Source organism: Festucalex cinctus, chromosome 10 (assembly GCF_051991245.1).
Source record: "Festucalex cinctus isolate MCC-2025b chromosome 10, RoL_Fcin_1.0, whole genome shotgun sequence".
NCBI lineage: Eukaryota > Metazoa > Chordata > Actinopteri > Syngnathiformes > Syngnathidae > Festucalex > Festucalex cinctus.
Window position 1 is genome coordinate 18,493,357 of NC_135420.1, and position 23,377 is coordinate 18,516,733.

A 23,377-nucleotide genomic window follows, 5' to 3' on the forward strand; every position below is an offset into this window, starting at 1 on the left:
ATGGAATATGACATCCGAGCTCGCGCACCTGAACAAACCTGTACTGGGGTGGGCGGGGCATCAACGGAACAACGAGGTCATATCAAGATTGCAAAGAAAAGAAAATCTGTCGGACCAGCTTTGCCAACAACAGGGGAGAGAAGGTAGTAAACAACTGTGAGATAAATACAAACGTGCATTAAATGCTACGTTTCAAATACGGTTCCTATGCATGTAGCTTACAAAAACAAAAAAACAAAAAAAAGATATAAGGTGAAACGGTTATCTTGGGTGTGCATAAATGACTCCTACCCGTTATGATTGGTGTAAATTGTACCCTTGAGGGACAGGAAAATAACAGCTTTTGTATGTGCTGTCCTTGCCACGTGAGAGTTGAGTCAACATACATACAACATATGTCATCAGTCAACTGAGTTGACTGATGACATATGTTGTACTTTTCAGCATGATTGTCACCGCCAAGAGAACCCGTTTGAAAGCTTTTAATGCCAGTCATGTTGACAACCTGTTACGAAATTCCCCTTTTATGGTTTGTCTCCTTTCTGAGCCCAAAAGCGAATGGGGATGTCCCCCAACAATAGTTTCTTGTAAGTATTTCAACACAGAGACGTCAGCCAAATTGCGTATGACGCTGCATCTATAGCAAACCTGAAGCGTGTTCCAACCGTGAAAAAAAATAAACTGGTTTTCCAACACTGAGGGAACCTGTTCATCAGCAGGACGTCACCACAAGTGTTGATCAAAACACCTGTGATGAGAGGATGGAAACAATTAAGAACCACCATGAAAATATATATTGCTGAGGAACTCATAAAACACACGTTTGAATTTAATGACAAAGTTGAGAATAATACATACAGCATATACATATACTGTATACCCGGTATTCATATACAGTAGGGCTGCACAATATATCGAAAAAATATCAATATCGCGATATTGGCCCATGCAATATACCACAAAGCCATGCAATAAGCTCCATATGGCATTTTATACTTTTTTCTGAGTTTGACCAGTCAGACACTAACTAAAAATGTGCACCGCCAACCAAATGGTTGAACATTATTGAGAAATAATTAACTAAGAATACATGAGTTTGCTTATTTTGCCGCATAAAAAATTATTCTTTCATTAGATAATATATCATTTATGTACATATTAAATATTGATATCGCTATACTGCATTTAGCAACTATATCGCATGTTTTTCCAATATTGTGCCACTCTAATATACAGTACGTATACTGTTTATATGTTTATTTACACATATACACATTATCAAAAGTACGTGGTACTTTTTTACACTTTTATATTACTTTGCACAAGATACACCACCATTATTTTAATGTTCAGGGATTTATTGGATTTTATTTATTTATTTTTTAAATCCCTCCTGAATGCTGCTTTACTGTTTGAACTCCAGTATTCATTCATTAATTTGAAAGACTATTGCTGCTGAAAATTTTCTCTGAAGGTATGAGGGAGTATCTATTCATATTCTAATTAATTGAGGTTGATTGTTTCTTATGAAAGGCATTGCAGTCATTTTTCCCCCCCACAAGAACACACCTAGGAAATGATTACAGAATCTAATTGCGTTTAAATGAACTGGGTGGAGGTGTGTGACTAACTCAAGACACTCATTTCATGTGCATGCAGCTCATCGCAAAAACAAAGGTGACGAGCATGTAATAGCACATGTGATTTCCCAAAATAAAACTGCAACCCAAACAAACGGAACACTTTCAATCCCATCTTTTAATAAATCATCCAAAGTACACATATATCTACAGGTGTGTAGACCAATCAGATTTATGAAACTACAGTACAATCGTTGCAGATCTTATTTACAATTTCTGAATTATGCCAGGATTTCCTCACACTAGGAAATGCAAATTTTGTTTGGGAAAGAACATATTTTATAATAGCCCAAATTGAATCTTAAAACTTTTTTTTTTTTTTTTTTAAATCAGGCAAACTTGAGATTGATGTCCACATGTAGAGAATCATCATTTTAACCAAAGTCTAACTATTTTCTATATAATCTGAATTAGAAGTGACAGCAAGACAATAAAATAGCAAATATACTCTGTATGATTCTCAAATAAAGCTCTTTTGAGGTTTTTTATGCACCCGGAATGCATAGTTCAGATGGCTGTGCTAAGACAATAACAAGGATATAACGAAGTTAAATGTCCACATTGCTGGAAACATTTAAAATTCACTAACGAGAAGGGAAAAGCGGACAAGCGCCTCTACACATAAACCATCTTCATTTTCATAAAACGCATTTCAGTGCTCGGGTGTTTTTTGTGCATGAATAGGTTCACTTTCAGCTAAGACTTGCAACAAATACAGTCAACAGATGTGAAGAAACGATAGATCAGAGAATGATATTTTTGCCTTTTGTACATAAAGAACACAGGAAAAAAAAAGTGCATAATCGATAAGAACATAAAAGGGCACTTTGTCATTTTGGTGCTATGTCCTGTTTCTGTTTTTTTTTGTTTAGTTTTTTTCAGCTCCATAAATACTGCTACAGCACAGCCCCCGATCCAAGGCCCTCAAAACAGTTGTGTATGTGATCCCCCATTGGAAACCGGCAACTGGAATAGAAGAAACGCATCAGAAGAAGAAGAAGAAAAAAAAAAAAAAGGATTTAAATTGTCGCTGCGATCCCCCTCCTTTGTGCTGCTATGACACCGTTTCCTCTTGGGGAGTCGGAGGAAGTGCGTACAACGAAACGGCAGCCATCTTTGTGCCATGAATAGAAACACTGTCAATGAGTTAAAGCCCGACTGGCCTCGAATGACACCACATTGCACGTTCAAGTGTTCACAAAAAAAGAAAATGTCTCAGCTGTGAGGGCAAAAAGGTGGACAGGACGTAATATATAAGCCCCGGTGTTCATATGAGAAGTTTTCGTAGGGTTGGGGGAAACTAATGTGGTGGCTTGATTTGCTAATTTTGAAATTAATGTCAAAATTAACTTAATCCAATTTCGAATGAGAGACACGATTTACATGGTGCCTATACGGGGAACGTAGAATACCTAGCCTTCCAACATAGTAAAACTCATTGAAAGTATAAGCTGAGTCGGGACATTCAAAATAAAATAAAAAAAAATAAAAAAACAGCTGAAGGAAAAGTATTTTTCTTTAAAAGTCAGTAAAATAAATGTAGGTAGCACAAAACATATTGGCTTCAGCACGTATGTAACAGGCCACCATAGCTCAATTCACAGGAGTGACGGGAAGACTGCTTGGTATAAAGCCACCCCGGGTGGAGAAGACAGCCGAGCGAAAAGGAAGACGGGTTAAGACGTTTGTGTTTTTAGTTTAGTTTTTGTTTTTTTTCTCAGTGTCCAGTTCTGTCCAGTGGAGGGGGGGACAAAAGTTAAGGCCATCGATGGTGGATGCCGACGGCGGCTCACAGGAGCGAGCAGCGGAAGAAGCTGCTCTTCTTGGGCTGCTCCGTGATCTTCACTCCTTGACTGCTGCCTTGGGGGTTGTTGCCCTCCTGAAATATGGCGCGGAGAAAAGAAATGTTTAGCAACATCTCCCTCCATCGCTACGTATTACTGTTATTATTATGATAATGATGTCTACTCTTGTGTGTCTGTGCTCACCAGCTTCTTGTCCATCTTCGCTTTGATATCTCGGGCAAGGGATAAAAAGGCCTGCACATCAGCACAGTGGGGTTAACGTTAGCATTTGGGGCGGGGTTAACGTTAACATTTAGCAACAACAAAGCGTGAACGTACGTTCTCCACGTTGATGTTGGCCTTGGCGCTGGTCTCCATGAACTTGATGCCATACTCCAGGGCCAGCTAACAAGAAATGCAGCGAGACAAAACCAGTTTATCGAGTCTTGAGGGATTATGATGCAAATATTAGGCCAAGCAATAGAAGTAATACTTTGGCACCATCTTGCGGCATCGAGGTGCCGAGATACTTATGAGGAAGTGAGTTTTATTTAGATAAAAGTAGTGCTTTGTCAATATCTAGAATATATAAGCACTTATAAACCATGAATGCTATTTAAAAAATAATCAATATCTATTATCAATATTTAAAAAAAAAAAAAAAGTCATTTATTTAACTTCTAATTTACTGAGTTGTTGGTTTTTTTTTTGCTGTAAAGCTAAAATCAGCTACATCCTCCAAGTTTCACTTCTTTAACTGAACTTTTTAAATAAATTAAGGTGCCAATCACAAATGTAACCAACCTTCTCTCCCCTTTCTTTCGACACCTGTCGCTTGTCATTGACGTCACATTTGTTGCCAAGGACCATCCTCTCCACGTCTGCTGAGGCGTGCTGATGGCAGGAGAGTCACATTGTCAATATTGTAAAAAGACAACACAGTGGTCTTCGGTTTACGACAAAGTTCCGCTCCTGCGTAGGTGATGGAACCCGAAATTGTACGCAAATCAAGAAATGTGCGGCTTGATAGTATATTTTGTGCTGGTAACCTCTACTCTAACAGAAAAATGGAAAATATGTGTTTGTATCATTTACCTCCTCGATGTTTCGTATCCAGTTCTTGATGTTGTCAAAGGACTTCTCGTTGGTGATGTCGTATACTAGCATGATGCCCTGCAGCGTTCATATAAGATCAAGAGGAAGTGAGCAACAAACAGTACGTGCTGACAGACTTTAAAATTCATTCTGAGTGGTTTTCTAGAAGAAGGAAAAAAAAAAAAAGCTTGTCAATGTAGTATGTGTTGTGAAACCAAAAACATTACATTCTGTTTAAAATGCAGATTAAGAAACCAAGATAGTAAATCAAAGGATGTACTGTAAAAAAAAAAAAAAAAAAAAAAAAAAAGATGTTAACGTACAACAGAAAATGAACAAAATCTTCAGGAAAACTCAAACAGATCGACTCCTTGTGTCATGGTAACACAACAAAAGTGGTACACTGAATGTACACAAAAACATTATGTGAAGACTCACCTCCTATGCGAACATCTTGCACGTTAGTTAACCTTGAGTGCACTGACTTTAACTGCACAGGATGGAACTTCACGAAAATGCCACATTCACAGTCAACTCGCCGTCAGGATTTTCAACAATTTATGAGCGAAGAAATTATTCCACTGCACATGAAGTGCACCATGAATATTTGCAAACACTGCAGAACAAGGGCAGGTTTCTCATTTGGACAAGTTGTCCAAACGTTACCTGACTTGAGCGAAAGGATGTCATTATTGTTTCTCGAGCTGAAACAACAATTACACCACAACAAGTTTCACTCCATGCTCTTGTCCTCAAACTTTTATTATTTTATTAATTAATCAAACTTCAATTATAATTACAATTACTACACTCCACAAAAACAAAATCGCCATAATTGTAAAAAATAAAATAAAATATAAAAAAAATTAAATAAAAATAAAAAAAAGATTAATACAAATTGTGAGTTGTTTAAATTCATACATTTGCACTTTATTATTTTATTTTAAAATAACAAATTTAATACATTTTGTTTCTTCCAAAAGGAACTTGCATAATTAGTGTTCTAAATCATTTTATTTGTCTTATTTATTTATTTATTTTGTACGTTTAAAACACTTTGTATTTTAACCAAAAAATAAATGATCGTCCTAATCATGATTTCAATTATTACCAACATATACACCATGATTAATATTTTCTTCATAATCGAGTAGCCCTATACTGTAGTACTGCACTGAAAACATCATGATGTCGTGCGACTTTCATAAAAGTATTGCTGACTTAAAAATATATTTTTTTAAATGTTACACAACCCATTGTAGTATGAAATGCATCCTACCATGGCTCCTCTGTAGTAAGCTGTTGTGATTGTCCTGAATCTTTCCTGGCCTGCTGTATCCCTGCATGGGAACAACATGTACATCTTTTAGCTTCAGAAAGCAGCCCAGCATCATCTTTTCAAGCAATAAAAGGAGCTTGCATTCAAGACCAAATGCATACATTTGAAAAACATGGAATGTAAAGATAATGTTAACCGAGTAATCAAATATGTAATTAGTAGTAGAAATGTTCAATACCACTTTTTTCCAGACTGATAACTCTAAGAGTACTCAACTCTTGAGTAGTCACTGATACTAGTACCAAGTATCAATACCATTTGATACATAAAATTTGTCCCAAAATAGAATTAACAATAACCTTAAAGAATGACATATAATACAGTACATAATAAAGCATTTTCCCTTAAAATTGCATGAAATTAATGGCAATTTTCCATTGTTTTAATTTCTAGTTCGTGTCATCGCCCATCCCCAATCAATAGGATATTCTCAAAAGATGTGTTGATGATAACTGAGAAAGGCTCCTCTGATTTTTATTGTGAAGTCGTCACTTCACAGCAAAGAAGAAACGTCATTTAAAATGTTTAAAGGGCATCTTTCATATATAATGTTTTGCCAATAACTTCACCTATTATGTTGCTTATGTACTGCAGACTAGATATAAAGAGAATTCATCAGTTCCTGCATTTTTTTGTACTTCAAAATTCTTCTGTAATATATTTCAACAATTCAAAAAGCACAAAGTAAAACAGTCAAAGAACAGTTCAAATTAACGGAATACACCTCCAGGATAAGTCCTTTGCAGATTCATAGGAAGTGTTCCGCCAGGCCATGTCCGCCCCTTCTATGCACCTGGAAGTTGTCCCCGTCGCCAACAAACCACGCTACGAGAAGGGCCTGATTGGTCAGCTGTTCAGCGGAGAAGATTCCAAACCCAGCGAAAGTTTGACGCGTCAAAATTTCGGTCTGCATGTAATTCCCATCTTTTGTTGCCGCACGCATTAAGGGACCAAAGTAGGTTCTTTCACAAGGAGCTGAACGGCATAAATCATAATAGGATTTTGACAAACGCCATTTCCAAGGATGTTCACCGACGCATTTCTGTGACTCTTCCAGTCTCTGTATCGGTGTTGCAACCTGTTTAAAACTGAGTGACCACTTCCCCTCATAGAACATCCTATTTGAACCTTTGCAATGAGAAGTTACTCAAAATGATTTTAAATAAACAGATCAGGTAGGAAGTGGCCTTTAGAAAGAATTGACCTACTTTTCTACATTACTTGCACTTGTACTTACATTGTCAATCGAACACTACACAAGCAATGTAATCGATACAAGTCAAAGAAGCATATGCAAAGCAAATAGTGAACGACTAAAATGAAATGACACTCCGGATGCTGAATGGCTGAGCTTGCAGTCTTACCTAGTGATAGACATAGACAGTGTGTGACATATCTTACCATATCTGTAGCTTGATCTTCTTTCCGTCTAATTCTATTGTTCTGATCTTGAAGTCAATACCTAAAAAAAAAAAAAAAGTTTGGTCACAAAGAGGTCGGATAATGGCATATATTGTGGATTTTATGACTGGTTTACGTAAAACTTCCGCTCTGTATAGTTTAGCACTCAGCTGGTGACTGGTGAGGAAAATGGTACAGCTAACTGAGCTAGCCGTTAGCTTTAACCGGTCCTCGGGAAACTGTTTCGTGACGAACACTTATTGTCACGTTTGTGGGACAGAACAATGCGTGACTTTAGGTTCTAGCGGCTTTCGAAGTTCGAGTTCACATTGTGAGGGGAGAAAAAGTCCCTTCAGCGAGCTGCTTCCTGGCTTCAAAAAAGTTAGCAGCAAATTAGCATTTGACGGGATGGGCAGCTCCTCGGACCACTTTGTCGGCCACACTCACAGTTCGACACGGACTCACCTATGGTGGAGATGAACGTCGAGTTGAAGGCGTCCTCTGAAAACCTGAACAGCACGCACGTCTTCCCCACCCCGGAGTCGCCAATTAAGAGTAGTTTGAACAAGTAGTCGTAAGTCTTCGCCATGTTATTACCTAGAGCTTTACCGCTGCGGATGTCCCGCCCGTTGTGACGTCATCAGCTGTAAGCAGGCTGCCTATTGGTTCGAGCAACTGTCTATTATCGATGCCCTCGTGGCTCCGGAAATCCGGGCTGGGTGTGTTAAGCTGGTTTTAGGCAGCGCTTGCCCCAAAATGCAGCCGTGGGAAATAAGGTAACGATGAACAAATACTTCATTCCCGTGTAGTAGATTCTTAAAAAATAATAAAATAAAAAAAATCTGTGCGTTACCCGATTATATTATTATTATTATTATTATTATTAGGCTTGTTACTTCCAGTGCTGGGAATGAAGTAACAAAATACAAGTACATACTTACTCTACTTAACGGGAGTATTTTTCTGAAGAATATTTACTTTTACTCTCAATATTTTAAAGTACATACCTATATTTATACTCTTTACATTCTCAAAATGGACTTCTGACTTGTTTCCTAGGAGTGGGACGTAGTAAAAATAAATAAATAAATGAATAATTAAATAAATAAATACTGTAATTAACGCCCTTACAGGGATTTCTCCCCCAAGGATTCCCATCTTAATACCATCATCCCCGACATCCTCCTGAAGAAACTGAGTCATCTCGGCCTCTCACCACAGATCTGCAGCTGGATTTTGGATTTCCTCACCAACCGACCTCAATCAGTGAAGCTTGGTAACCAGGTGTCCTCTACCATCACTCTCAGTACCGGCTCCCCACAGGACTGTGCACTGAGTCCTCTGCTCTACTGTCTGTACACATATGACTGCACCTCCCTCCACCCCAACAACACCATCATAAAGTTTGCTGACGATACCACCTTGGTCGGACTTATCTCGGGAGGAGACGAGTCGGCATACAGAGCAGAACTCCACAGACTGGTAGCATGGAGTAAGGACAACAACCTGATGTTCAACACAAGCAAAACAAAAGAACTTATTATTGACTATAGGAAGCATGGCACTGATCCCCTCCCTTTGACGATTAACGGGAACAGTGTGGAAAGAGTAAAACCTTTTAAATTTCTGGTGACCATCATCTCTGACAGGCTGACATTGACAGATAACACTACAGCTGTAGTGAAGAAGGCACAGCAGCGTTTGCATTTTCTTAGACTGCTGAAAAAAAAAAAAAAAAAAAAAAAACCAAGGTCTGTGAGAAACTTTTTTTTAAGTGTGTTTTTATCAGTCTACAATAGAGAGTATCCTGACATACTGTATGATTGTGTGGTACAATGGATGCTCGGCAGCTGATAAAAAATGTCGACAGAGAGTCATCAGTTCTGCACAGAAAATCATTGGCTGTTCCCTTCCTTCATTAGAAGAAATTGCAAATTGTAGACTTGTCTCAAAAGCTGGAAAAATAGCAAAGGACTTTTCTCACCCTGCCAATGCACTTTTTCAGTTACTGCCCTCAGGGAGACGTTATAGGTGCCTTAAAACCAGGACTAGTAGGTACAGAGACAGTTTTTTCCCCTCGTGTAGTAACGCTTTTAAACAGCCATAAGTAGTATTTTTAACTAATGGGTGTGCTTAGTATTTATTTCTTAAATTTGTGTTTGTATATGGTTTTAATGGTGGTTTTAAAGATGAAGCACTTTACTGGAGCGGCGTTTTTAATTTCGTTGTATTTATCTATTTACAATGACAACAAAGGTATTCATTCATTCATATTTTAATTACATTTAAAAAATACAACTTTATTCATTTAACATTAATTACCACTTGTATTCCAGACTTGATGAATCATTTTAGATATTAACATAATTTATTATGTATTATAATACATAACAGTAATAAAACAAAATATATAGACATAAATATTTATGTAATGTATTATTTACCAACTCTTTCACATCCACATTTAACATTTAGTATTATTTATTTTATTTTTTTACACTATATCTAATGAGCAGGCCGATCTTTACCACTGTTATATTAGACTTTACATTTTATAGATCTTGTAATAAATGAGGGAAGCACTGTGGTAAAGATGATGTTCATGGACCAGTTCGACCGGCTGTGTCTTTGCGGTGGCGAAGGCTTACCCCGCCTGCTCCACCAGCTCTGGTACTCAAATCAGAACGCTCAGTCTAACCAACGGCAAACTCCATATCGAAGAAGGCACATTTAGACACTGACATCTTTAAAAAATAATAACAACATACATTTGTCTTTTTTTGGGAGAAGAGATTGTGAGATTTGAGCAAAATGGGTGTAAGTAAGGTTTTCTTAATCTTATGTTATTTTGTATTTATTTTAGAATCTACTTAATATAAAAAATAAATACAGAAATAAATGTAAAAATAACTATGTATTTCTATCTGGATTAAAATGAATATAATAGAGAAATAAAATTGTATTGATTTATATTAAATATTTGACTGTATTGTATCAGTCCATTGGCATCACTGATGCTTGGACTTGTCCGGGCTTGCCCACGTGTTCAACTCAAGTCATAGTTCATTATGTGTGCTTGATAAGATAGAAGTCATATTATTATTATTATTATTGAATACATGATACATCATATATATCGTAAGTCTTCTGTTTTGTGTGTTGATTATAAAACAAGGTGTGTCCTGACATTTTGTGGCGCATTCCTGTCTTGATTCCATTTAGTTAATTAACATGAAGGCACAGTACTGTTCCTATTCTGTAATGTGTGCCCTCATTTTTGTTTTGTTTTGTTTTAATATACTTAACAGAGAAGGTGACACTGGTTATTGGGTGGATTTCTTCATACTAATTGGCTAGGAATGCAAACTATTGTGAAAAAAAAAAAATGTTAAATAAAACATCATGTTCACCGAAGATGCTGATTATTAAATGTATTAGCATGTGCAAATCAATCCATATACGTTTGTTTTTTTTGTCGAACTTGGCTTGAACAAGTTTTGCTCTGACCAACCAATCACAGCACAGAAAATTGCTGATGCTATTGAGGGCCAGCTCCCTGGCTCAGGCTGATTTGAAATCTGGTTAAAGAAGAAAAAAAAAAAAAAGTCAGCAGTCTCACAGGACGTGACCCATGCCTTGTCAAAACCCTCAAGAATAGATTACAGATGAGCAAAAATTAAAAATAACTTTTGAGCATTATGTATTTCAGAGACGAAGAGTTCAGGACCTGATGTACCCCAGCCCTGCTGAGGAGAAGACCAGACACAAGAAGAAGCGGCTGGTTCAGTCACCTAATGGCTACTTCATGGATGTCAAATGCATGGGTAAGACAGACTTGTATCAATTAAGATTGGCTGGTTGCTTGATTTCACATTTCACGGGTAGGCAGGGCCTCCAGAAACCAAACTTAATATACAAATAATAAAAAGTCAATTTTCCGTTTGTCCCCTTGAAACACCAGGCTGCTACAAGATCACTACTATCTACAGCCATGCCCAGACAGTGGTGCCCTGTGCTGGCTGCTCAATAATCCTCTGCAGGCCCCGTGGAGGGAAATGCAAACTAACTACGGGTGAGATCTGTTACATTTTCTACCTCCAAGGGGTTCATGAGGGGTGACGCTAACATTTTCCGAATGTCTCTTGGCAATCCAGGATGTGCCTTCAGGAGGAAATATCACTGAGCGGAAATATGGCAGCACACACCCTGACTGGCAGGATCACGGAGAAACTCGAGTGTGTCAACGGCTACGAATGCACTCGTCTGACAACTTCAGTCCGTGACACCTGCTCATTAAATCATGCAGTGATTTAATAATACATGTGGTAAACAAAAAAACAACAACACCAGATTTATCATGTACATTTTTAAGCCACAAGTGTTTAAAAAGACCTTATGCAAATAAGATTAAATTGTTTTTATATAATACCACCAACATTCATGATTTCCAGTGGTGGTTTATGCGCAATATGTGCAGCTGCACATGATGCTAGAACTGTCATTAAATCTCCAGAAATGAATCAGACATATTCCACTCCCACACTGAGAATATACCTCAATGAAATGCTATTGCTGTAAAACCATAACAAATAGGAATGTACAAAAAAATAAAAAAATAAAAATAAAAAGTCAAATCAGTCAATATTTCTGTAAAACATTTATTAGCCAACATGGAGGGGATTTGGTAAATTAAGTACGACAAAAATGTAATTAATTATAATTGGAGGATTTTTGAAATGGCCCTGGTATGAGATGACATTTAAAAAAATGGTGTTGACAATTATTGTGCGTGTTGTGAGTTTTCTTTGGTCTTGAAAGTTCCCCTGGCATCAAGTAGTGATAAAAATAACAAAAAAAAATAGGTAGCACTACACCTAACATTATTCTACTATATACAATAATGATCCATGGCTATTATCTTATTTGACAATGCGCTCAGTGGTTTGGGGACTACAATTGCATCATGTAAATATTGCAATTTTACGTAACTGAAAAGTTGGAAAATTAACTCATAGGCAAGACACGTAATTTTAAATTAATTGTATTGTACCAGACCCCCGCCAAAATAAAAAATAATGCCCATGACACAAAAGTGGATCTTGTGAATGTATGTGACATAAGCTTGCTGCTTGTGTTCACTAGCTGCATTTCACCACTGTGTGGCGCTTTAGAGTTATGCTGCCATTGAGACGAGTAGGAAAAAAAAAAAGTAAACTTTCATCTGTGCTTTGACCACAACTGGGAGGTGTGGCTGGATGGGGAGGAGGAGGGGTGGGGTAGAAACAATGTTAAACTGAAGAGTTTGTATTTAAAGTGGCCAAAATAAATTTTTGGGAGACAATTGGTGAAATTTACGAGGAAATGTGTGTTTAATTTCCTGTATTAAGAAGAAAATTGCATCTTATTTAAAAAATAAAATAAAAAAATAAAAAAAGAAAGAAAGAAAAAGAACATCAAGGGACATTAAGTTAATCCCCTCTTACTCAAGGAATGCTGAGGAAAAAAGTTGATCATTTATGGAATGTTACATCTCATCCGTGTGTTTTTATAAGCTGTTTAGTTCCTGCAGAGTCTGGTCCAGGACTTGATGCATGTCCAGATTCTCCTCTTTGGCATGTGACAATTTGTCTGCAAAAGACAAAGGAAATAGACACGGTTAGCCCTCAACTATTGTGAAATACAAGCATGCATGATTATTAATTCCACAATGTGGCTTTTGTCACAACAAACTTTTGTCCCCCGGGACACTATTTTGGTTAAATTGTGCAACATGCAGACAATCCCAACCACAATGATGTGCTTATCATGCAACCAACAGCAGATGCCTTTGTTAAGAGAATGGTAAAATATGTTAAAAAAAATAATTTCAAAAATAAATAAATCAGGTCAAACTACAATCACACAAAGTCTCACCTTAGGCATACAGTCTTGCCAACACTCTTGCAGAAGAGTGAAAAACAGTCTAAATGACAGTATTTTGATGGTGCTGTTTGACATGAATATGCAAGCATGAATGATGGCGAAGACGTAGGAAAGAGAACGTTTTTTTTAATTGGCGTTTGATGAGATGGACATAAGGCACGTTGAAACGATGAATTTGCATGAAAGAAAAGAGCCATGAAGCGCGTCTACAGAGATGTCATGTCATTGAGGGCATGGTCCAGCTCCTCGCTAATGGCCTTGTACTTCAGCTTCTGAGCATACAGCTCATCTGGATGTCAGCAAGTACGGGCGGGTGGCGAGGAGAGCAGAGCCGAAAAGCAGAGCGACAGGCAGGCAGGTAGACAGGCAGGCAAGAGGGAGGAAAAAAAACAAAACAAAAGAGGTCAGCAAGAAAAATGTGAAGGATGGAATGACTGAATGCTTGACCTTTTTCTCCGCAAAAAAACAAAACAAAAACAAAAACAAAACACTTTTGAACACATTCGACATGATTCTAATAAAAAACAAATAAATAAAATCTTGTATTGACTATATTTTTGTTCACATTGCGCAGAACTAAACTCATACCTTCCAGGTCATCGATGGACTTTTCCAGTTTGGCCACTGTCCTCTCTGCAAACTCTGCACGAGTTTCAGCCTGATGGGAACACAGACAATAAGCTACAATTACTAAACACAGAATGGTCACCGGGGTTTTGATTTTTAAAAATGTATTTTCAAGGTTGTTTGTTAGAAAATTTAAACTGGAAAGAAATAGAAGATCACAATGTATTCCACTGGTGGGTTATGATGCTGTCTGCATATGTACAGTACTACCAAAAGGAAACTTCAAAATGGAAGACAGAGATACAATTTATGACTACTCCCTAAAAGTAATAAAAGTTATCGTTACTGACTACATTTCAATGTGTCCCCTGGCCTCCTTTTCTGTGGACTACACTAAACCCTATTTGTATAAACCTTTGCATAAAACATTTGTTAATAACATAATACAATTTATTTTAACATGATCATGCAAAACATTCTTTTCAGTACAAATATATCCACATGAAAATATAACTAAGAAGTTGAATGATGATGGAAACGTTTGACAAATTGTGCTAAAAGCCCTCACAGAAAATGTTATTTTTAATTATAACATCTGTGTTTACAAAAATTAATTAAACATGGGCTTGAATAGAAAAAGAAACACACCTCCTTCAGTTTGTCAGTGAGAACTTTGATCTCCTCCTCATACTTGTCCTCCTTTTCTGAGTACTGTCGACAAACACAACACATATTATATGATATTATAAAACACAGTAGTTAGTAGTGACTTTTTTTTGTCTCACACAGAGAGAACCTAACAGTAAAAATTAGAATTCTAATCTGAATTCCTCACCTTCTCCGATTGAGCTTCTAAGGACTTCAGGTTGTTGGTCACGTTTTTCAGCTCCTCTTCAAGGTCGCTAGCTTTACTGTGGAAACATTCACATTCAAAATACATGATAAGGATTCTCACCTCAGTTTTTGCATTAAAATTCCTAAATTGTACACGTTTTCCCACCAATTAAAACTGAAAGTCTTCACTTCCACCACATTTCATTGTTACGTTCCAGCGTTCATGTTATTAAAAGTTGGGGGTTTTACCATTCTGAAAGTTCGGCCCTCTCCTCAGCTCGCTCCAGATCTAACTCCAGGATCACCAGCTTGCGAGCCACCTGGAGGAAGAATACATGATCTTAAGCCGCTTGAAATGGCCCCAGTATCAGTCTTATTATTTGAACTCTCAGATTCACCTCTTCATATTTGCGGTCGGCCTCCTCGGCGATGTGCTTTGCCTCCTTTAGCTGCATCTCCTGAATTTCCATCTTCTCTTCGTCCTTCATCGCTCGGGTTTCGATCACCTTCATTCCTCTAAAGCAGCACAGGGAATAGTTTTATTGTTTTAAATTAAATGTAGAGCTCATAAAGATTTAACTCTATAATATAATAGTCCCAGTTGTATACATTTCAGAGTGTAGATAAACATATATAGATATTGACAGATATCGTGTAGTGCAATCTCAAGGGTGTTTGTTCATGGGTAATAAGAATCGTGCCGCTACATACAAACTGCATGCGTCATTAGAAACCGGCTAACCTCTCACTCTCGTCCGCAGCCTTCTCTGCCTCCTCTAGTTTCTGCAGCGCTGTGGCCAGCCTCTCCTGGGCCCGGTCCAACTCCTCCTCCACCAGCTGGATGCGACGGTTCAGAGCAGCGACATCACCCTCCGCCTGAAAGACCGCAGGAAAGGGGGTCGATACATTTAGTCATTCATTCATTCATTCATTCATTCAACTTTAACTCATCCAAGATGGTGCACCCTTCCCCCTTCAATTAAACAGGAAGAGGAGGAAAAGGCACAAACAGGGAAGGTTGAGAAAACGTCACAAAGTGAACAGCTCAAAGGGCATCCGTCTTCATTTTTCTTCTCTAGACTGCAGAATAATTTAAAGGCAATTCATTGATCTAATATGTGTCCACATAACAAAAACAAAAAAAAAATACTCCAAAGTTTAATATATGCTATCATTTCTCAATGTAATTGATTGATTGAACTAGCATATTTTTTTGCCCATTTGGTTATCTCATGTCAGTTTGCGCTAGCGTGTTATTTAGGCTAGTCTGCAAGCTAATTCCAATATGAGCCTTATGTGAAGGGTTTTGTATGTTTTGAATAATCTAACTACTGAATATAACATGTATGTAACATGGGTTCATGATTGTGTACATTCTATATACAGTATGTGATGTTGGTGTTTTATGATCCCCTCCATTTATACGTCAGTACGGCAGGGCTCGGTCTCAATCTCCTGCGGGGGGGTGGGCTCAACTCCAAAACACTCGGGTACAGAATACTGTATATAGAGATGATCTAAACTAATTAAAAATGAACAATTATTCGGTTGACGACCGTAATTGTTACCTAGCCCTGTTCAGAATTGGCCCTTTGTTTTTAATTTTGCGCCATTTTTAAACATAGCACCATATTTTTTTTCAATTCAACCAACTCCTCGTTCCATTTTTTCATCCCAAGCCCTCACTATGTTGTCCTACTTGAAGATGCCGTTTAAAGGTCTGCCGGACGTCCTTGGTGGACACCTGCATGACAGGACATCCCTGTAATAAATAAGATCTTACCAAAACAAAATCCTTCCATTATTATCTGAAGATCGTAGGATTTAAGAAATGAAGCAAGTTAATTTCCGCTTTCTGCATGTATAATTGGGTCAGGTGGGGGGAAATGGACATTCCCTCATTTGCCCTGCGTAAACAAAAGCGGGAGATAAAAAGACAATAAACAGACGACTCACGACTATACAAGAATTTCTTCTTGAATTGTCCAGGGTATTTGTCAATCCACCACTTCCAAAAGGGTCTGCAAACTTGAGACAGTCTGCATGTGAGACTCAATTCTACTCAGATGCAAAGAGATAAAAGTAGTCTTAAAACGTCTTTTATTTGCTCATAGAAATTGCCACTCTGTAAAACCTCAAGCACTAAAAATGTACTTCAGAGTCTGGAAAAAAAAAAAAAAAAAAAAGAGCAGCTGGCAGTTTCTTAGACAAACATGATTCTGTGTTCAGTTGCAGGCCAGAAGTTAGTAGGTCAGTGACTCATTAAGCTCCTCATGCTGTCCAGAAGTTGGATCTACAGCAAGCCAGAATGTGTTTCTTTTGAATCAGTGGAGGCCAGGTTATTGGTTTAGATATGCAGTAAAATTGAAAGAAGACGAAAAAGAAGCAATGCAAAGCAGTTGTTGAGTTCAGTACAGAGTGCAGATTAATTGAGAATAAATATTTGGCAACTTCCTCATAAATGCTGATTTGTGTTCTGCACACACACAAAAGCAGCTGGAATATAAACATGGCCTCATGGAAAAAGCATCCAAATTGGTATGTCCACTAACTTAAGGGAGGACATGAAGAAAACCACCAGATCCAACTTTGGTAGAAACTACTGAAATGAAACCGTAAGTCTGGGCCACTTTGGTACCTAATATGCACTGCTACATTTGGGAGCGGTGTAAGTGTAGCGTCAACCTGTCAGTGGGTCAGTTGGATATTTCCGGAAATGAAGCCATGACTTCCTTTTGAAAGCAATGCATTTGATCCATATTGTCGGGTTTCTGTTTTAATCGAATGGAAAGTCTTTCCACCTTCACAATTTTTCTTTTTTTTCACTACTTTCCATAGTCCAACTTGGCTGCACTGCTCACGGGGGACGCTAGTGACATCAGGCAGGAAATGTCTGGCGAATCAGAGCTGACGTGTGTTAAAACAGTTAGCAGCTGATAAGAGAAGAAAACCTAACCCACCATGGGGTGAATGAAAAGCACTGAATCGGCTCAACGTCGTCAAATCTACTTTGAGCGGGCTGACATCTGTCGACAGCACATCTGGCTCAAGAGAACAGAAACTGGGTGGGACCTGAAATAACAGAAATGACCTACTACTTCCTGAATTGTGTGCAACGACAAGCGCTGCTGGAGTACAAACAAACAGGCTTTTCATGCGCTTCAGGTCAACTAGACTAGACGCATTAGCGTACTACCAGACATACACACTACAAACGCTCATTCAAACAAGCTCTAACTCCCCTCAAACATAATCATAACTGCAAGTTCGCAACTGGCTAGAAAGGTGTCAGTTGTCGTTGACTATTTTTTTTCTGCTTTTGTCCACATTCACATCTGCATACTAAATGCACAAAGTAGTATAGCATTCGATGACAACTCACAACTCAACAACAGTAACATATAAAGCAAAACAAATCGAGCAAGCGTCAGCTCGTAATTCGAACAGTTGGGGCACTCATAAGTCAAAGTAAGACTGTACACAAGTGTTCACTCATTGAAAGACAAATAAAGTTCTAGTCAATTATTCTATTCTATAAAACTGCACTCAATAATGAAATGAGTCAACTGCTTAACTGTCTTACGACATTTCCTTTACGAGCAGGTTTTTTTTTTTTTTTTTAACCACGTCCTTTCCTTTTCCTTTCCATCTGTTAGAGAAGTACTCCTCACAGAGTAAAACACAGTGAAACTGTAATTGTGGTGAAGTAATGATAAGACATTCGTCTTCCAGTGACCAAAAAGGAAAGTAATAAAGTTTCCTGACAGTCACTACTGTCCATAAACTAATCTGTCATTTGGATATGATCCAGATCCAACAGGATTGACCTTAAAAGATAGTTTACTGCTACACAGCATTGAAGGGATTTTTGATAAGAAAATCAAGGACAAGCTAGACATGAATCTAATTATGAGCTGATTCCAGGTCAGTGAGCTAATGAGCGACACAACGCCACTGTGGTTGAGAGGAAGTTATTCTTGACATGACTGCTCCCTACCCAGCACGTGAATATAGGTGAGTGCAGTGGAACCTTGAAAGCCAAATGCACCAAGGAGCTGCTTTCACGCAATGCAATTTTGTGCAGGATGTCAACATAACGCAGAAGATTTACTTCTAAAACAATGGCGTTTCCTACAATGGATCTTCTGAGAAGATTTTACAGATGAATTCAGACCTATGTCTGTCTGTCATGTTGCATTGCAGGAAAATAGTTTAACATTGTCTGATCTGTCTATATTAGGGGTTAGGACTTTTAAATGTGTCCCGGTCAAGTAAACAACCCAGCAATAAAACATTTTACATGCCTCTTTTGGGCACTGACTAAATACCATTGCGAGTTGAGATGGCGATTTGCATCCAGGTTATATAATTGATGTAAACAAGGTAGGCTGTTAAACATTGCAAGTAGTTTGCAATGGGTTTAAAGCACCATCGAATTTAGAAGGTACTCTGGAAAATTTGCACCAAAGCTTATGGGAGTATAACTTTCAATTATATGTGACAGGCTTGTGATAAATTGTAACTAAATTTTAATGATGCCTCTCTGGTTAAATATGACCATTAACTGTAACCTGGGTTGCTTTTTGCATGATGAAATGACATTGTGACATTAGAGGGAAAAAACAAAACAAAAAACAAAACATCCACACTTGATAACAGTCGAGTACTTGTTGCATTTGACACAGCAACATTGTTGCCATTTGTTGTTTGGTCATTATTTATATTCGGTATATTCCGATTTGGTCAGCTAAAACCTCTTAAAGCTTAGGAGTAAATCTGTCTTTTGTTGGCACCGACTGCACAGATCATTTCAACTAAATCACACAGTCGTGGTCGGCATAATCACATAATTATCTCGCCGCCACAAAGCCACCGACGTGGGAGTGTTCCCCAGAAGGCCTGCCGCTGACGATACGCAACCGATATGCGTTATATTTGGAAAGTTGAGCTAGTCCCTGGGATAAATTCCAAAGAAAACACAGCAACCAGGAAGTCAGTCTTTCCACAGAATGTGGAGCGTGAGAGGAGCAGAAGCTCACTGCAGCAGACATGATGACAACTTCAATTTATACACGCCAAGCAGTGAGGAAAGTTGTGCTTATGGTGGAAAAGCCTGGCATTCTTCAACCCACTTCTGCATATTCTTGGGCGTAAATGATTGATAGTGACACAAATAACTGGAATTGTTACAATATTGAGCAAGAATGCTATGGGGCCATTGTATTCATCCCTTTGCCGTTCTATCCACTCTAAATTCTTCAAATGTTTAGTACAGTGGAACCATTAATTTCTGAATTCTCTAAACTGGGAATTACTGAATTCTCTAAACTTGGAATCCAGCAAACTTTGTTTCGCTGTATCTTTGGCTTTCCCTCATGGCTGACTGAGCAAAAATGTTGGTTCTGTTAAATCGCTGGTTTTATTTTGGCTACTGTTCTACTTCCTGCTTTCTTTGTTCCCCTTCCTGCTGGATCTTTTGTGATTGGTGTCTTGTTCTTGAGTTCATTTGTTGCTGAATTAGTGAAAGCCATGATACACCCGTTGCATAGCTTCCACTTGCCTGTTTTTCAGTTTTCAAAAAGATTAATTCAATTAAAATAGATTGAAAATCTGGCACATTAAAATGTGAAGAAACTAGAAGGCAACCACTGTCACAGAGTGGACTGTAGTCAACTTTGGAATTAAAGTCGATGTAATGTTATTCGCATTATGTCATGACCAGGCAACGGACAAATGGCTGACGAACAATAAAACAATAAGAAAGTGGTAAGAAGAACAAAGTACAAGGAAATTAAAATGCCAAAGGTGTCTCTCTGATAGCTCCTTCCTCTGAAGTCACTGCTATCTGAATGTCACTGCCAAAAAGTAAACAATCAGTTTCATTTGCAAACCCTCTAAAAAGAGACTATACACATCGAAAGACAACAAATCGCACACAAATCTAATAATCTGCTTTGAATGACTTCACCCCGCTTAACCAGAACCATCCGCCGGCTTGAAGAAGCCACCAGACGCTTCAATATGACAGCTGCATTCATCATCACTGGAACTACACTACCAAATCTTAAGCCTGACTGCTGGCAAGTCAAGGTGCATTATGGGTAGAGTAACTGCCAAGTGTTGAAAAGGGAAGATGAATGTGTGGAATAAAACGTGATCTTTCCAATAGCGGCATCATTTCTTTTTTCTTGCATAGACCATCAGACACAGAGAGCAAGAGTAGAGCTTTAAATGAATGGCTGTCCCCCCCATTTCACTCAACCCGCAGCACATTGCACACACTTCATCTTCCTGCTTGTGAAACTGGGCCCACAGTGACAGGAAGTGCAGGCCAGATTTGGCAGGCGACATCCTGGGCAGGGCAGTCAAAGTTTCTCAAGCATGCTTTATGGTAAACAAAATGCAGCTTTAAATTAAAAAACAAAAAAACAAAAAAAAAACAGGAAGTCTGGTTTCGATCCATAAATAACCAACGAACAACAGCTTATACAGAAGTCAAAACAGATCTTCAAACAGTTTAACATTGACAAAAACACCCAGGTTAAATTTAAAACTGCAATACTGCACAGCAACACTTCCGAACAGCCTAAAAACCACAGAAATGAAAATAACAAAGAGCCAGTACATTTCATTTTTAGCCAGAAATGCAGCATCTGTCCCTTGTGTCCATGTTGTGAAACAATGATGCATTACATGAACACACTCAGCGAATCTTCTCTTTTGATCTCCCTGTGCGCCAGTGAAAGTGCTTTTGTGCCAAGGAATAACTTCAGGTTGTCCTAATTATTCACATATGGGAGTGCAGCACACTGTCACACAACAGGACGCTCCATTCAACTTTATTAGCGTAAAGGGGACATTATAATAGGACAGCCCTGAAAATTTAAATTCAAATTGTAATTGTCATGAGGGAAATTGGATTGTAGTTTGGCTTCTCCCAGAGACTCAAGTCGAGTCATAAATTGATATATATATATATATATTTTTTACGTTTCCATTCCATTCAAGTCCTGATTTTCATATATTTCTACAAGATTATTCTGAGAGATTATTTTGTGGCGTGTGCGGGACGCGGACTAGATGGAAGTCGGGCGCTTGGAGGAGAGGCAGTTTGGTTGAGACTGGAAAATAGGACCAATTCTTTTGTGTGTATGATGCTCATCATGAACGCAGCAGCTGCTTGTTTATGAGCTAGCTTATAAGCAAACTTAGCTTGTAGCAGACGTGTGTGACGTCATATACATTGAGATCACGTCTGATCAACTACTGAAAGGAGACTGATTCTGTCCTCTTTCATCTATAACTGCTTCAAACATCAAAGTGTATGTAGGAATGGAAGAAGTTTTATTTGTTGCGATTGTATTGTATTGGTGTTAATGTTTAATGTTATGTTAGTTTTTTGTGTTTCTGTAAAGCGCTTTTTGACAGCTCAGGCTGTTTGAAAGCGCTATATAAATAAACTTGAGTTGAGTTGAGTTGAGTTGAGTTGAGTTGAGTTGAGTTGAGTGGAGTATGCTGTCTAAAGACACCGTATATTTTTTTCCTCTTCAATCATCTTGGAAAATGAACATCATGAACGTTAAACTTGTTTATTTTTAAGATCACAAATTGATATCTAGTCAAAACTAGTTCCACCGAGCCACAAATTCCATTCTTGTGACGTGAACCTCAACGATAGGCATTGAGGAATGTCTCTGAAGGTCGTGCTGTTAGTGGTTTGAGTTGAAAAACTATTTACCGCTAAAAAAACAGCAAAGAGAAGAGTTTGCAACCACAGTGTATTTTCCAGATAAGCTATCAGATTCTTCTACGATGACTTCTTCTTTGTATTTTACAGCAGTATTAAAGCCTTGTTGTTTATCATGGATCAGTCTTGGTACTACAACAGACGCAGACTCACAATTGGTGGTCGAGGATTATGGTTTAAATGTTCGTTTGAGCAGAGTCATGCAACGAAACTCCATTCACATCACCCATCCCTGGTTGCTATGTTGACCACAATCACAAAGTGTGTACAGTTCTGCATGTAGAGTGTGACGGAAGTAAGGCCAAGCAGGCCTTTTCATCAAATCATCTCTCATATCATTAAGCCGCCCCTACACTACTAGATGATGCCATAAACTTAACAAGAGTGTGTTAGCCAAGTGTGCTTGCTAAGCGTTTCCATTCTTCTGACTCTTCTACTGTGAACTTATAAAACCCTGATGTGAGTCGAGTCAAGAGGCAGGCAGGTGGCACACATAAAACGTTTTTTTGTTTTTTTTTTGCAACAAAGTCCATCTTGACTGAGGAAGCATTTGCGGAACTAGTCATGTCAGTGTAGTATCATACCAAAAGATGATTTTGCAAGTAACCATTCAAGCAAATTTCAACACTACTGTAATACTCATTCATACATTTTGTATAGCGCGCATGTTCATCTGTGTTACTGAAAGCTGGAGTCTATCCCAGCTGACTTTGAGGGAAAGGTAGGTTACAATCTGGACTAGTCGCCAGCTAATCGCAAGGCACAGCTTAACTAACCACCATTTATACCTATGGACAATTTTATTGCCTGGGAAGAAGTAGAAGTAATCCCAAGCAAGCACGGGCATAACATGCTAAGCTAACTCCACACAGGAAGGCCTGAGCCCACATTCCAACCCCAAACCTTAAAACTGTAAAGCAGGTAAGATTTCCTGCTACAGTTAGAACTCCAATTTTGTGTAGCCTTATCATGATAATTACTATATCAACTTATCATCCCATTAAATAAAATGGACAGGTTTTTTTTTTTAGACTCGATATTCACTCAT

At 38.2% G+C, this 23,377-nt stretch overlaps 3 protein-coding genes across 7 annotated transcripts in view; 1 reads left to right on the forward strand and 2 right to left on the reverse strand.

Annotated features, from left to right (window-relative positions):
* Positions 1 to 1,740: 1,740 nt before the first annotated feature.
* On the reverse strand, positions 1,741 to 7,969 carry LOC144027531 (ras-related protein Rab-8A). The gene is made up of 8 exons (XM_077535138.1): positions 7,725 to 7,969; positions 7,260 to 7,320; positions 5,799 to 5,859; positions 4,520 to 4,597; positions 4,229 to 4,318; positions 3,764 to 3,829; positions 3,629 to 3,679; positions 1,741 to 3,519 (listed from the first exon to the last, which is right to left on the reverse strand). The coding sequence occupies exons 1-8, from the start codon at positions 7,846 to 7,848 to the stop codon at positions 3,430 to 3,432; spliced, it is 621 nt and encodes a 206-aa protein (XP_077391264.1). The 5' UTR covers positions 7,849 to 7,969; the 3' UTR covers positions 1,741 to 3,429.
* Positions 7,852 to 12,415, forward strand: LOC144027532 (small ribosomal subunit protein eS27-like). Of its 2 annotated transcripts, none has more exons than XM_077535140.1 (5): positions 7,852 to 8,035; positions 8,393 to 10,397; positions 10,969 to 11,083; positions 11,221 to 11,331; positions 11,414 to 12,415. In XM_077535140.1, the coding sequence occupies exons 3-5, from the start codon at positions 10,990 to 10,992 to the stop codon at positions 11,440 to 11,442; spliced, it is 234 nt and encodes a 77-aa protein (XP_077391266.1). In that variant the 5' UTR covers positions 7,852 to 8,035; positions 8,393 to 10,397; positions 10,969 to 10,989; the 3' UTR covers positions 11,443 to 12,415. The 2 variants fall into 2 exon arrangements, with proteins under 2 accessions (XP_077391266.1, XP_077391265.1); XM_077535139.1 differs by having other exon boundaries at positions 7,858 to 8,035; positions 8,393 to 10,076.
* tpm4a (tropomyosin 4a) overlaps positions 11,904 to 23,377 on the reverse strand; it is a 53,266-nt gene continuing 41,792 nt past the window's right edge. For 2 of the 4 annotated variants that reach the window (XM_077535132.1, XM_077535134.1), the window contains 7 exons: positions 15,325 to 15,458; positions 14,981 to 15,098; positions 14,832 to 14,902; positions 14,584 to 14,659; positions 14,397 to 14,459; positions 13,770 to 13,839; positions 11,904 to 12,887 (listed from right to left, as the gene is read on the reverse strand). In XM_077535132.1, coding sequence (XP_077391258.1) covers positions 12,805 to 12,887; positions 13,770 to 13,839; positions 14,397 to 14,459; positions 14,584 to 14,659; positions 14,832 to 14,902; positions 14,981 to 15,098; positions 15,325 to 15,458 — 615 coding nt within the window. In that variant the 3' untranslated portion in view covers positions 11,904 to 12,804. Of the gene's footprint in view, positions 12,888 to 13,287; positions 13,471 to 13,769; positions 13,840 to 14,396; positions 14,460 to 14,583; positions 14,660 to 14,831; positions 14,903 to 14,980; positions 15,099 to 15,324; positions 15,459 to 23,377 lie in introns of those variants that run through there. The other 2 variants (XM_077535133.1, XM_077535135.1) reach the window with 1 other exon arrangement.

Excerpts from the sequence above, each read along its gene's own strand:
- LOC144027531 (XM_077535138.1), bottom strand. The coding sequence starts at position 7,848 with ATGGCGAAGACTTACGACTACTTGTTCAAACTACTCTTAATTGGCGAC. Across the intron at positions 3,680-3,763 it reads CCAACATCAACGTGGAGAAC|GCCTTTTTATCCCTTGCCCG; the intron begins GTACGTTCACGC and ends GCTGATGTGCAG. Across the intron at positions 3,520-3,628 it reads CGAAGATGGACAAGAAGCTG|GAGGGCAACAACCCCCAAGG; the intron begins GTGAGCACAGAC and ends GCCATATTTCAG.
- LOC144027532 (XM_077535139.1), top strand. Across the intron at positions 11,084-11,220 it reads CATGGATGTCAAATGCATGG|GCTGCTACAAGATCACTACT; the intron begins GTAAGACAGACT and ends TTGAAACACCAG. Across the intron at positions 11,332-11,413 it reads GAAATGCAAACTAACTACGG|GATGTGCCTTCAGGAGGAAA; the intron begins GTGAGATCTGTT and ends TTGGCAATCCAG.